The 14,989-nt window shown below is 41.5% G+C and overlaps 1 protein-coding gene across 4 annotated transcripts in view; it reads left to right on the top strand.

Annotated features, from left to right (window-relative positions):
* Window positions 1–6,312: 6,312 nt before the first annotated feature.
* Window positions 6,313–14,989, top strand: part of Ints14 (integrator complex subunit 14) — a 32,547-nt gene continuing 23,870 nt past the window's right edge. For 2 of the 4 annotated variants that reach the window (XM_029564997.1, XM_017798989.2), the window contains exons 1-4: window positions 6,313–6,415; window positions 7,239–7,400; window positions 9,524–9,805; window positions 13,033–13,140. In XM_029564997.1, the coding sequence (XP_029420857.1) occupies window positions 9,584–9,805; window positions 13,033–13,140 (330 nt within the window). In that variant the 5' untranslated portion in view covers window positions 6,313–6,415; window positions 7,239–7,400; window positions 9,524–9,583. The other 2 variants (XM_008836323.3, XM_017798990.2) reach the window with 2 other exon arrangements.

Below are 14,989 nucleotides of genomic sequence, written 5' to 3'. Positions count from 1 at the left end.
CTTAAAAAGTATTAAGAAGCTGAAAATCTGCAGGCCAGTACTCTGTAACAGCTAATAAAGAAGCAAGTCTGACCAGGAGCAAGTCTCCTAAGACCTCTCATCCTTGGGTCCTCATTTATAAGACCAGGAAAGACAAGATTCCTCATGAGATTGCTGTAAGTTATAACAAGAGAATCCACGGAAAAGCGCATTAATCAGTCAGACACTGTATAACATCACAGTCTCTAGCCTTTTGGCTATTTTTTTAATTTTATGTTGTATATGGGATTAAAAGTGGGGCAGGAGAGATGGCTGTTACAGATGCAGAGGACCTGAGTTCAGTTCTAAGCACCCATGTAGGATGGCTAACAACCACCAGTAACACCTGCTCCAGGGGGATCTGATGCCTCTGGACACTGCAGGTATCTGCATGCATATACCCACACACAGATACATACATACATAACTGAAAATCAGGCAAACAGGCCAGATTATAGGTGGCACATGCCTATAATCTCAGTACCTGGGAGGCAGAGGTAGGCAGATCCCTGTGAGGTCCAAGCCAGTCTGGTCTACATAGTGAGTTCCAGGCCAGCCATGGCTACATAGTGAGCCCTGTCTCAAAAAAATCAAAATAAGTAAATATTAAAATCCTTTAAAAATTTTTTTATATTTATTTATTTGTGTGTGTGTGTGTATGTGTGTGTGTGTGTGGTTGTGGGCACCTGAGTACCACAGCACATGTGTAGAAGCCAGAGGACAACTGTGGGAGTCTCTTCTCTCCTTTCACAATGTGAGTCCTAGGGATTGAACTGAGGTCATCAGGCTTAGTGGCAAGGGCCTTTACCTAATGAGCCATCTCACTGGTTCACAACAATTAAAATCTAAAAAAAGCTGGTTATAAAAATGGTATCACAGCTTTCCAATAGTCAGTTATATACAGCAGTTCAAAGGAATGAAGCATGTGCCTGATATATTAATCAGTCAATAATACTTTGTAAAGTGCAGAACAGGATATTCAATGGTATGGAGTCTAGTTAGATAGCCTTATTTATAGTATACATTTGTATACCAATGTGTAAACACACATACACATGTAAAGACAATTTTGCAAAGATTATGTAAGAATAGATGTAGATGGAGCTGGAAAGATGACTCAACAATTAAGAGCACTGACTGTTCTTGCAGAGGACCAGGTTTCGAATCCCAGAACCCATGTGACAGTAATAACTGTCAGTAACTCCAGTTCCAGGGGATCTGACATCCTCTTCTGACCTCCACGGGCATTGCGCGACACGGGTGCACTTACATACATGCAGACAATACATTCATAAACATAAAAATAAATAAAACATTTTTTTAAAAAAGAATAGATGTAGATGAAGAATGAAGAAACCAATAGATGCCTGGTACCTCATCTCTCCACACCAGTGGCTGAATGATATTTGAAGCAGGGAGACACATACAGTTATTTCTATGAAAAGAAATGCTTGTTTTCATTTTATTTTAAAACTTTAAATGTTTCCGTGTAGGCATAAATTACTTTAACAAGAAGGGCCAGGCATGGTAGTTTACACCTATCATCCCAGCACTCTGGAGGTAGAGGCAGGTAGATCTCTATGAGGTGAAGGCTAGCGTGGTCTACATAGTGAGTTCCAGGCCAATCAGGGCTACATAGTAAGATCCTGTATCAAAATAATAACAGTTTTTAAATCATTTTGTTTATTTTGCTTTGTCTACGTTTTCTTTGAACGGTGCTGCCAAGGTTTCAAAAGGGTAAGTCATGAGATTGGCAAGATGGGTAGGAGCCCAGACCATAAGGGCCTTTAAAGATCTGGACTATGGTACTTTTCAAAGAAGAGGCTGATCTGAAGAAAGCAGCTCAGTTCTTTTTCTTACAGAAATATCATATCCACTAATTTTCTCTGCTTTCCCCTTTGACCTTTTTTTCCCCAATGGCCTCTCTTCCTCCCTGTCTCCTACCCATATCTAGTGTCACATGCTAGGGGAATCCAGTGGCAGATACGCAAGCTCCTATTTGCAAAGTTCATTGGAATTGAAAATGTATAAAAGCATTTCTTTGTTCAGTGAGTCTTTTAGAATAGAGAGCAGCTTTGTTGCTTTCTCAGATGCTCTGGAAAAGACTGAAAGAGGATTGAGAGCAATTAAAAAGAAAGGGATCACAACTTCGTCAAACACTGCGAGGGAAAAGTAACACGCGAGAAACCTACAGTTAGAGTCTTCAGAGACATAGCAATGATTTCAGTGTTTGAGGGCTGAAGAGATGGTTTAGTCAGTAAAGTACTTGCTGTACAAGCATGAGGACCTGAGTTTGGATCCCCAGCACCTACATAAAAGGCCAAAGTGGCAAAACAAGTCTGTGACCCCAGAGCTAGAAAGACAAATCCCTGGAGCTCATTGGTCAGCCAGTCTGATCAATTGGCGAACTCCAGATTCAGAGAGAGACTGTCTCAAGGGAAAGAAAGCAACTGAGGAAGACATCCTATGTCAACCTCTGTCTTATACACACAGGTGCGTGCACACACACAAAGACGTCAATGTTTGGATATTACTCAGATCATGATTAAAAAAACCAAGGTGTACAAAAGGGAAAGTCAGGTGATGGAGAGATGACTCAGCAGTTAAGAGCACTGGCTGATCTTGCAAAGGACCCAGGTTCAGTTCCCAATACCTATATGGTGGTTAACAACCATCCATAACTCTAGATCCAGGAGATTCATGCCCACTTCTGGCCTCTGTGGGTATTGCACAACACAGGTGCACTTACATACAAGCAGGCAAATGCTCATACACATAAAAAAAATTAAAAACAAATTTTAAGTGAAATTCACGAGATAACTGAATATTTAAAAGCTGACTTGAAGATATAATGACTTAATTACATTAAATTTGATAATGGTAATATAATTGTGCTTTCTAAAAATATTTTTTGATTTATTTTTATTTTGGGGTATGAGTATTGTGATTGCATATAAGTACACCTATGCCGGGCAATGCCCCCAGAGGCCAGAAGAAGGTGTTGGGTCCCCTGGAACTAGAGTTACAGTTAACCACTATATGGGTGCTGGGAACTGAATCCAGGTCCTCTGCAAGAGCAGTCAGTGCTCTTAACCACTAAGACATCTCTCCAGTCCCTAATTGTGCTTTTGAAAAATGTCCTTGGGGGGGGGGGGCTGGAGAGATGGCTCAGCGGTTAAAAGCACCGACTGCTCTTGCAGAGGACCTGGGTTTGATTCCCAGTACCCACATGGTGGTTAACAACCATCTGTAGCTCCAGTTCCAGGGGATTTGCCACCTTCTTCTGACCTCCACAGGCATTGCACGACATGGGTGCACTTACACACATACAGGCAATATAGTCATACACATAAAATAAAAATAATAAGTAAAATATTTTTTAATGTTCTTATTTGGTGACTGGGGAGATGGTTCAGTGGTCAAAGTGCTTGCAGTGCAAGGAAGGGAAACTCCAAACAAGAAGGACAGAGCTTGGATCCCCAGAACCCACATATATGCCAGGTAGGCAAGTGGCTCATCTGTAATTCCAGCCTCAGAAGGCAGAGACAGGAGATTCCCTTAGCAAGCTGGCTAGAGAGGCTAGCTGAATCAGTAAGCTCTGGGTTTAATTGAAAGAGCATGCCTCAAAAAGAATAAGTGGGAGAGTGTTTTGAGGAAGATTCCCAACATTAAACACAGGCCCCAAAATATACAGGACACAAATTTGCCCACATATGCATGCATACACACACGTGCACACCACACACACCACATGAAAGAAGAAAAAAAATTCTTTTATTTTTTTAGAGATACATACCAAAGGGTTTGTGGACAACATGTTATGCTCTCTGGGATCTCTACCAAAATAATATATTGGGAAGTAGAAGGTAGAGATAAAAATGAAATGAGGTTAATGACTGAGTTGACAGGAGAAACTATGTGAAGAGTTCAGGTATTTGCTATTCTGCCATCTTCATACATTTGAATTAAAAAATTTTCTTATCTTTTTAGTTTTTTAGATGGGGTTTCAGGCAGACCAGGGTGGCCTGGAACTCCATTAAAGCTAAGGATGACCTTGAACTTCTGATACTCTTGCCTTACCTCCTGAGTACTGGGATTAAAGGGTGCACCATCAGGCCTAGTTTGTGCAGGGCTTTGGATTGAGCCCAGGACTTTGTACATACTAAGCAAGCACTCTACCTATTGAACTATATTGCAATCTCCTGAAAATTTCTGAAATAAATCTTCCTTTTCGGAAAGAGAAAGGTTATATATAAAATTTCACAGGACTTCTACTTTAGTGAAAATAGAGGAATGAAGAAAAAGTGGTAGGGTAGAAGAGGCTAGCATGGAGTTTGGACGTATGACAAAAGAAGGTAGGGTCCAGATGGAGGGAGTGGGAAGAAAGATGAAAGATAATGGCAAGCATTAATGTGTGAGGGGGAGAGAATGGAGAGGGGAAATGAACCCACTGCTTCCCCCCTCTCCTTCCACTTTTTCTGCATGTACTACTAACCCTTCATCTCTGTAGATGGAAAAAAAAAAACGTCTTGGGAACTTAGCAACCAAACTGTGAAACTCAAGTTTGGCCCACAGGATAAAGACTTGCATTTTCAACAAATGCTTCAGGGAAACTGGATCTCTGGAATCCCCTGTGAAGCCCTGAACCCAATCCCTCAAAGGGGCTTGGCATTTCTGTCACTAACCTTTACTTTGCCAGACTATGACCAAACCACCCTACCTTGCAAAGCCTGTGTGACAGCAGTCCATTGTTTCAAGACAGGAAAAAATAAAGGAGGTGAGAGCTATTTATTGATTTCCTTTAATGTAACTGTGGAAACGTGCAAATTCTGGGGATCTCTTGGGTAGGAAAAAAAAGGGATTTACCAGCCAGCTATGTCTTGACAGGCATCTGCTTTAAGAAGCTCTAACCCTTTGAATCGATGTTCTTGGAATTTATATTCACTGAACAACCTTCTGATTTTTAATTGGGCTCCACTCAGAGGGGAAAAAAAAATCAAAGCATTTAATGGTTGCCATGAATTATACAATCTCCTCTTTATAGTTTTGTTTTTTATCATCAATTTTAATAAATTGATATTTTGCTTTCCAAGTCTCTGAAAAGCCAATTATTTAGAAGAACTAGGCCAACAAAGATCTGATTATCCATCAGATCATTAGTAATGAGCAAACTAATAAATTTAAATGTTAGGGACTAAAATTTAATCTTTAAGGTAATGATCAGACCATGGTTTTGAACTGGAACCACCAAAACAGTAACCCTATGACTGAGTCACCATGAGAAGTAACTAGACAACTCCTCTGCCTGTACATTCTTGGCCAGATCCCTCCCAGCAAGGAGAGATTAAAAATGCTGGTTAACTAACCAGGCTTACTCACCTAGAGCCTGTGTCTGCTCATACATAACAAGGTCTTTGAGAGGTTGAGACCAGCCATGCTGAGAAAAATCATTCTGAAGCAAATAAGGTCATCTGCAGGCCCTGAGTCTTGATGTTGGTGAAAATATTTCCAGAACATGGCTGTGTCTTTCTCTGTCACTTCTGATATAAAGAGGAAATGGGAAGAACTCAAGCAACTGGACCCACATTCTCCCACAGAACAAGTTGTGGCAAGTCAGTTCCAATCATTTTCCTTCCGTGTTCCAGTTGCAACCCACCAGCTAAAAGAAAGTCAAGTGCCCAAGGCCTTCTAGGGAACTATGTTCCCACTTGTAACTGGTAGAACCTTGCTCTTTGAACCACAACTACCCAGAGGCCTGCTGACATCCATTCAGGCCTACCTCTAACTGGCATTATCTCGGCCCTTGCAGCCTACAGGGTTCACCACACAAGGACCTTACTCATAAACTGCACTGGGAAAATACTAGGTGGGAAGACACAAGGCAGCGCATGTTAGCCTGAGAAGTGAGAACTGAACCAAGCCTCTGCGTCCCTCAAACACAGGGTAAGCTCTTGTGGGGCGGGGGGCAAGATCTCTTAATGCAAATTAGGCTCTGGTCCGCTTATAGTATGAGCACGTCTTGGCAGGAATTACAGTTTTAAATGAGTAGGAAGAGGATTCTGCCTACGGGTTCCAAGGATATGAAGATAAGCCTGAAGATCTGTAGCAGTGAGAGAAAGGTGAAGGAGTCGAGTCATCAAGCCAGGAGAGGCGTACAGGTCAGTGGGAAGGGGGCCCAGAGGCCAATGGAGGGGGCTAGACAAGGCGGAAAAGGCCAGATCCAGGTAGTGCAGGCACCCTAGCTTCCCGCCACGCCTCTCGGCAGTCCTGGAAGCCCCGCCCAGCCGGCGCTCACCGCGCGCCTCCGGTTCCCTGGCGTCGCGCGGTCCTCTAGTTCCGGCTGTGGCGCGCGGGCGGAAAGTTTAAGAGAACGGACCGCGGCTGGCGAGGGGCCCGGGTGAGTGGGGGAGGCCTCGGGCTGGGGTCTGCGTTTCGTGAAGGATTGCGGGAAAGAGCAGCACAGGGCGGCAGCGGGCCTTCGCTGGAGTTTGAGGGGCGGCCGGGTTCCTGGAGGTCTCCGGGACCTGCTCTCGGCCTGCCCTCCCTCTGACCCGGTCTCAGCACGATTTTTACCCCAGGCCAGGCCTCCTGTGTCCCCTCTTCTAGAGACTTACATATCTCACATGTGTTTAACTCATTTTAAAGGTGAGCGTATATCCTCCAGTTGCAATCCAACTGTAGAAATTCTGCATTTCCAGGCTAATCGTTTAGATATAATATCTGAACTCAAGAGGGACTTACTAGGGCAAGTCAGGACGACAGGAGAGCCCGGTTATGTGGGGACCTAGAAACTAAAGTGGAATTACTCTTTGAGAGGGCAACTCCTGGGGCTCACATTGCTATGAACGAGCTAATTATCACCTTCAGGAAAGAAATATAAATGTAGGTAATGGAGGCTTGGCTTTTAGAGCAATCAGGTGGCCAAGTTGTTTCTTAGGAGAAGATTGTTAGTAAGAAGACCCTAAGTTACCTGAAGCATTGTTTGTAAAATGGTACATACTGGAAAGGTGTGGTGATGGTGGGGTTGCATGGGGAAACAGAGTCAATCCAAGTGAAAAAATACACAGTGTTCTCTCAAAATTGCTAGACTAGTAGGCTGAGGTTTTGTTTTTAATCAGGCCTAGACTGCTTGAGTGAACCGTCCTACATGAATGTTCAGTTCTTTTATCCCTGTGCTTAAAACCTGAGTACTAAACTGGATTGTCACAACTTTGCCACAGTTGAGAAAGTACACTTGGGACTGGACACAAATGCATCAGTCAGGAGAAAGAACCAGTTCTGCAGGTGTCTTCAGAGAAAGCAAGACTGACAGCTGTGGTCACACACTGCAGTGTTAACAGCAGATTTCATGGACTGGAAGTGCTTGTTCATACCTGATCTAAGTAAGCTGTTTCCTTTTCTAAGAGATAAGGGCAGTACTCTCTGCGATCTCCAACTTTTTGAAAAGTGTAAGGACTCCATGCATAAATGGTACTACCACAGAGCTGGATAAACTATACCCAAGCAAAAGTGTAGGGATCCCTGGTGTCTCTGCTTGAATAAGAAGGAAATGTGTTTCTGGTGGTCATAGTTAAAATTTATAATGTTTTGGCCTTATGTAGTGGTGCAGGCCTTTAATCCCAGCACTTGGGAGGCAGAAGCAGACAGATCTCTGTGAGTTCTAGGCCAGCCTGGTCTACATAGAAAATGCCAGGCCAGCTGGGGCTACAGGGAGACCCTATCTCAAAAAGACCAAAAAAAAAAACCACCAAACATTATATATATATGGTGTTTCTTACTAAAGAATTAATGCTGCCGGGCATGGTGGCACATGCCTTTAGAACCAGCACTCAGGAGGCAGAGGCAGGTGGATCTTTGTGAGTTCAAGGCCAGCCTGGTCTACATAGTGAGTTCCAGGACAGCTGGGGCTACAGTGAGATCCTGTCTCAAAAAGACAAAAAAAAAAAAAAAATTTGCTGTATGTAGTGACTAGGGGTAGTTTATTAGTCGTGATCAAATATTTGTTGAGCACCAGTCATTGTAGTTCTAAGGAAGCATTGATGGGCAAAATCTGGGATGATCTTTGCCCTTAGAGAGCTTATAGTCTAATGTAATGTACTTGAACCTTCCTTCTTGAACAACACAGCTGAGGTCCAGAGAGGAAATTTAAAAGCCGGCATAAATAGAAGGAGGCCTGTTTGGAGACTAGTTAGAGATGTGGAAGAGGAACTAGTGGAGTTAAGAATGTGAGCAGATATGATTTGTATGTATGTATAAAATATCATCATGAAACCCATTATTTTATACTCTAAAAAATTAATAATAAAGACCTCAGGCTGAGGATGTAGGTCAGTTATTAGAATGCTTGCGTAGCATGCACAAAGCCCTAAGTTTGTTCTGCAGCACCTCATAAACACATGAGCTCAAGTATATCAACTTGGTACTGTTCTCTTTATGCAGCCTTCCCGCCCTCCCCTTGAGACATGATCTTAAATACCCCAGCTAGGCCTCAAATTCATTGTATAGCCAAGATTGACCTCGAACTTCTGATCCTTCAGCCTCTACCTCCCAAGTGCCAAGATTATAGTCATCATACACCACCATGCCTGACTTACAGTGTGATCTTTATGAATTTATAAGTAGTATATACTCATAATGTATATATAAGTATACAGTGTGTGTGTGTATATATATATGTATATATATAAAAAATCCTGTGACCTGCTTTTTTTAGTTACTCATGCTATATCTGTAACTATTTCTCAAACTTGTATCATTTATTTATAGCTTATGGAGACTCACAGTTCTGTTGTCATGCTTATTAATAATTGTAAATGTTTCATTTGTATTACAATTTTTTTCAGCCTTTCCATTTTTAAATACTTTTAAAATATTTTATTTTACTTTTTTATTTTATGTGTATAAGTGTATTGCCTGCATGCGAGTGCTCCCATGTTGTGCAATGCTAGGGCATTGGATCCCCTGGAACTAGAGTTAAGGATGGTTAGTAGCAGCCATGTGGGTGCTGGGAATCGAACCCCGGTCCTCTGCAAGAGCAGTCAGTGCTCTCACCCACTGAGCCATCTCTCCAGCCTCCCCATTTTTATATTTTGCATTTGCTTTAATGAAACAAGGCTACTAAGCCACAAAGTAGAGACTTGCACTAATAGTGCTGTATTAAGATACTAGTAAAAAGAATGGTCAGTTGTCAGATAATCTATACTGTGTGACAATTAGAAAGATTCTTCAGTAAACTATTAGAGAGGTAATGTAGGAGTGTTTATTCAGTTATGTAAAAATGGAAAGTGTGGTAGTCAAGGACTACCTGATTTTAATGCATTGATGGGTGCACCATTAATATATGGGTGGTTCTAGGAGGGATCCTCACAGTGAGCTAGGCTTCTTGCTTTCTCCCTTAATTTTCTGGGGCTTACCTCTACATATTTCCAGGATATTGGTTAAAATTGTGGTGAAAAGAAGTATTTTTTTCCTTCCCAGGATATAAGATCTTGTTTCCTTTCCATAGTGTTTCTCTATTTGTAACTGCCTGTTGACCTTCTGAGTGGGAGCCTGAATTGTTTCCATCATGCCCACGGTGGTGGTAATGGATGTATCCCTTTCCATGACCCGACCTGTGTCTGTCGAGGGGTCTGAGGAATACCAGCGGAAGCACCTGGCAGCCCACGGCTTGACAATGCTGTTTGAGCACATGGCCACAAACTACAAGCTTGAATTTACAGCACTCGTGGTTTTTTCATCACTTTGGGAGCTGATGGTCCCTTTCACAAGAGATTATAACACCCTACAGGTAGATACTGACAGGAATAAATTATTGTATATGTATTTTGATATATACCTTATTGGAACATTATTGGAAAGAAAATAATATTATGATATAGTATTGATTTTAGAACTCAGATTGTTTAATAACTGTGTAGGTATATAATAAGTGTAACTGTAAAACAAAATTCTCAAGATCTATGTGTTGCTTTGGTAAAGTTATGAGATGAGAGTTGCTTTATTTTCTTGATGTTTCTGGAACGATCTGGAAAGGTGAGATGTTATTCACCCAAAGTTACTAATCATCACGGCCCAGAAGCTGGTGTGTGTGTGTGTGTGTGTGTGTGTGTGTGTGTGTGTGTGTTGTTTTTGTAGCCCCAGCTAGCCTGGAACTCACTATGTAAACCAGGCTGGCCTCGAACTCACAGGGATTCACCTGCCTCTGCCTCCCAAGTGCTGGGATCAAAGGCGTGCACCACCATGCCTGGCCAAAGTTCAACATCTTGATGTTTAACACTTTATTTCTTTCTACCTTCCCTTAAAAAACTGAGGGGCTGGAGAGATGGCTCAGCAGTTAAGAGCACTGGCTGCTCTTCACAGAGGATCCAGGTTTGGTTTCCAGCATCTATACATAGTGGCAGACAATCATCTATAACTACATTTTCAGGGGATCTAGCACCCTCTTCTGGCCTCTGCAGGCATGGCACACATGGGTGCACTTATATACATTCAGGCAAAACACTCATGCACATAAAAATAAATAAAGTTTTTTAAAAACATTGTTTTTGGTCTTTTTGAGACAAGGTCTCCTGGTAGTCCCAGCTGGCCTGGAGCTCACAAAGTAGACCAGGCTGACATTGAACTCACAGAGATCCACCTGCCTCTGTCTCTCAAGTGCTGGGACTATAGGCATGCACTACCATGCCTGGCTACCATCCTTTTTTTCAAAAAAAAAAATTTAGGAGTGTTTTGCCTGCATGTAACTAAGTACATTCATATCATGCAAAGCCTGTGGAGGCCGTTGAAGCCCCTGGAACTGGAGTTACGGATGGTTGTTAGCTGCCATGTGGGTGCTGAGAATCAAACCCAGGTCCTCTGAAAGAGCAGCAAGTGTTCTTAACTGCTGAGCCAGCTCTCCAGCTCCCAGATTTTGTTCTTGAAATAATTTCCTATGTGGTTTTAGAAGTTGTGCAGTGCCTATTCAGAGGTCAGAAGAGGGTGTCAGATCCCCTAGAACTGGAATTACAGACAGTTGTTAGCCACCATGTGGGTGCTGGAATCAAACCCAGGTCCTCTACAAAAGCAGTCAGTGCTCTTAACCACTGAGCCATCTCTCCAGCTCCCCGCATACCCTTATTTTTAAAAACATTATTAAAGCTGTGTGGTGACACACCTTTTATCCCAGTACTCAGGAGGTAGAGGCAAACGTATAGCTGTGAAATCAAGACCAGCCTGGGATGATCTATATAGTAAGTTCTGTGGGTCTACATAGTGAAAGCCTGTCTCAAAAACAAAAAAAACCCCACATTATTATAAAATAATTCAAAATCTTATTTACTCTCTGGCAAATAGCTTTGATTTGCATATTCTAGGATCTACTACTTAAACTTTGACCAGTAGGTATTCTCTTCCAAAGGCTTTGCTGTGGTAATGCCAAAGAATTTACTTTTAGACATGCAATGCTTACTTAGCATAGTACCATGCCCACAGTGAGCAGTTAATAAGTATTTGTGGAATTGAACTGAACAGTTTAATGATTCTAGGATCAATATAGCTTGAAATTTTAAAAATATATGTAATACATTTTATTAAGATGTTACTTTTATTATTTCACTTTTTAAAATTTTATTTTATTTTTATTTTATGTGTATGCATATATTGCCTGCATGTAGGTTAGTGCACCCATGTCATACAGTGCCTGCAGAGGACAGAAGAGGCTGTCAGATCTCCTGAAACTGGAGTTAAGGACAGTTTTTAGCTGCCATATGGGTACTGGGATTCAAACCTGGGTCTTCTGCAAGAACAGTCAGTGTTCTTAACCACTGAACCATCTCTCCAGCCCCTATTATCTCAAAAAAAAATTTTATATTTTATTATTTTTATGTATATGTATTGCCTGCATGTAGGTAAGTATACCCATGTCGTGCAATACCCACGGAGGACAGAAAAGGCTGTCGGATCCCCTGGAACTGGAGTTACTGACAGTTATTAGCTGTCATGTGGGTGCTGGGATTCGAACCCAGGTATTATGCAAGAATAGCCAGTGTTCTTAACTGCTGAGCCATCTCTCCAGCCCCTATCTCAAATTTTTTAAGAGACTCAAAACCTTTTTTTTCCCTAAGATCTCTTTAGGGGGTTTTGAGACAGAATCATTGATTCAGGCTATCCTTAAACTCTCAATCTTCTTCCTCAGCTTCCTGGATTGAGTTCTGGGATTATAGGCATCTGCCACCATGCCCAGCTGGTACTTGCTTTCTTATAAGTTACTCAGCAGTTCTGAAATTTAGAGAATTGCTTTGTATGGAATTGAGGAGTAATGGTTAACAGAACCCTGAAGTCAGGCTGCTTGGGTTCAAATCTAGGTTCCGCCACCTCTAGTTTGGGAAAGTTACTTAATTGGTCTGTACCTTAGTGCCCTCATTTAAAAGAAATAATGATGTGGGGCTAGAGAGATGGCTCAGCGGTTAAGAACACTAGCTGTTCTTGCAGAAGACCAGGGTTCGAATCCCAACACCCACATGACAGCTAATAACTGTCAGTAACTCAAGTTCCAGGGGATCCAACAGCCTCGTCTGTCCTCCATGGGCATTGCACGACATGGGTGCACTTACCTACACTCAGGCAATACACACACATAAAAATAATAAGTAAAATATTTTAAAATAAAAAAAGAAATAATGATGTGGTAATTAAATGCATATAAAGTTCCTGGAATGGTCTTTAGGATATGGATAATGTTTGTCATTTTCGTGATGTATTTTAACTTAATATTTTCCTTCAAGGTCAACTTAGAAAGATAGACATAGGAGACTGTCTACTCTCACCCAATAAGAAGATGCAATAAAAGGATAGTAATTTAATTATCCTTTGTGGTTGAAAAAAATCTTACAGTCTTTATTTAAGAACCTATGTTTTAGGGGTGGGTCTAAGAAGCTCAGTGTCCTCTAACGTTTATAGTTTATACTTTGAACAGTTTGTGTTGTTATCTAATAACAAGTGAAGAATAATGAGTTCTTATATTTCTCATTCAATAAGGAAGCACTGAGTAACATGGATGATTATGACAAAACCTGCTTGGAGTCTGCATTAGTTGGTGTTTGCAATATTGTTCAGCAAGAATGGGGTGGTACAATTCCCTGCCAGGTAATGATTGATTCTTTCTTTCCTTTTTTTTTCGCCCCCTTCTGAGACAGTGTCTCTGTAACTCCAGCTGACCTAGAACTCTTTGTGTAGACCAGGCTCCTGTGGCTCTCACAGAGATCTCCTAATCCCAGGCGTGAGCCATCACTCCTGGCATGATCAATTCTTTTATATATTTTTTTTTTTTTGGACTTTTTGAATCGGTCTCCCTGTAGCCCCAGCTGTCCTGGAACTCACTATGTAGACCAGGCTGGCCTTAACTCACAAAGATCCGCCTGTCTCTGCCTTCCAAGTGCTGGCATTAAAGGCATGCGCCACCACGCCCAGCGATCAATTCTTTTTTCATTGCCCTAGGTTTAAAGCATTAGCCCCTGAGTGCTTTGATGTTTCTTCAGCTCTGACCCAACATGCATTATCATGTCTACAAACTCCATTTTACACTCTTGGTATCTTTTTTTTTTTTTTTTAAGTCACTGAATCACTCTAATCATACTACACTAATCTAATCGATATCATAGTAATGTGCTCATAAAGCAGCAAAATTATGCCTCAAGGAAAGCATCTTCCTAGTAAATAGACTTATTGCAAGCTAGTACTGTTTGTATAAAAGACAAAGTGCTCACAGTGGAATTTAAGAATTGCACTCCCTGGAAGAACTGATTATAATTTTGGATGATAGAATTGTAAACATCAGTACAATAAAGTCTTTATTACCTCAATGAAGTATTTATTCAGCAAACTTCTAACCATCTCACCTCTGAAGAGAGCTGAGTCTAAAATTGAGGAGATGACTATTTTAGAATCTCTCTCTCTCTCTCTCTTTTGGTCTTTTTGAGACAGGGTCTCCCTATAGCCCTAGCTGGCCTGGAACTTACTATGTAGACCAGGCTGGACTTGAACTCAGAGATCTGCCTAACTCTGCCTCCCAAATGCTAGAATTAAAGGTGTGTGCCACCATGCCCAGCAGACTCTCTTCTTCCTTATGTGGTATCCACACTGGTTCCATATTAACATCAAATCAAATCAGAGTAGTAAGAGGAAAATAATTGGCAGTTTGCTATAAACAGATACTTTGAGAAGTAGCAGCATATTTAAAAGGAGAAAACAGATAATAGCTAACAGGTAATAGTCTGCACCAGAAGTTGGCAAACGTTTTCTGTATTTTAGGCTTTGCAGGTGCTTGTAACAGTTATTCAACTCTGCTGTTATGAAAGCAGCCATAAGACAATAAATGAATGGGCATAGCTATGTTACTTTATTTATTAAAAAAAAGATTAGAAATGGTCTGTGGGCTACAGTTTGCCACAGTGTATGATGTATGACTTTTTAAAATATTATTTTTATTTTACATGCAGGAGTGTATTGCCATATAAGCATACCCATATTGTGCAACGCTCAAGGAGGTCAGAATAGTGTTGGGTTTCCCTGGAACTGGAGTTATGGACGGTTGTTAACCGCCATGTGGATGCTGTGCTGGGAATCGAACTCAGGTCCTCTGCAAGAGCAGCCAGTGCTGAGCCATCTCTCCAGCCCAATGTATGACTTTTTATTAGGGTCAAGTAAAAGATCCTCAGTAGTATCAGTGACATCATTGGTATTTTTTTAATTTTTTAATTCAAAATAAAATTGTGAAGCTAGGGATGGTAGTACATACCTATAATCCCAGTGCTTGGGAGGCTATGGCTGGAGGATTGCCAATTCCAGATTAGCCTGGACTACATGACAGTTTCCAGTCAAACAAGTGAGACCCTGTCTCAAATAAAACTACAGGGGCTGGAGAGATGGCTCAGCAGTTAAGCAGCTTTTGCAGAGGACCCAGGTTTGATTCCTAGCACCTACATGGCAGCTAACA

Source organism: Nannospalax galili, unplaced genomic scaffold, assembly GCF_000622305.1.
Source record: "Nannospalax galili isolate Female #2095 unplaced genomic scaffold, S.galili_v1.0 scaffold54, whole genome shotgun sequence".
In the NCBI taxonomy this organism is placed as follows: domain Eukaryota; kingdom Metazoa; phylum Chordata; class Mammalia; order Rodentia; family Spalacidae; genus Nannospalax; species Nannospalax galili.
The sequence above is the reverse complement of the archived record's forward strand: the minus strand, read 5'-3'. Positions and strand labels throughout refer to the sequence as shown.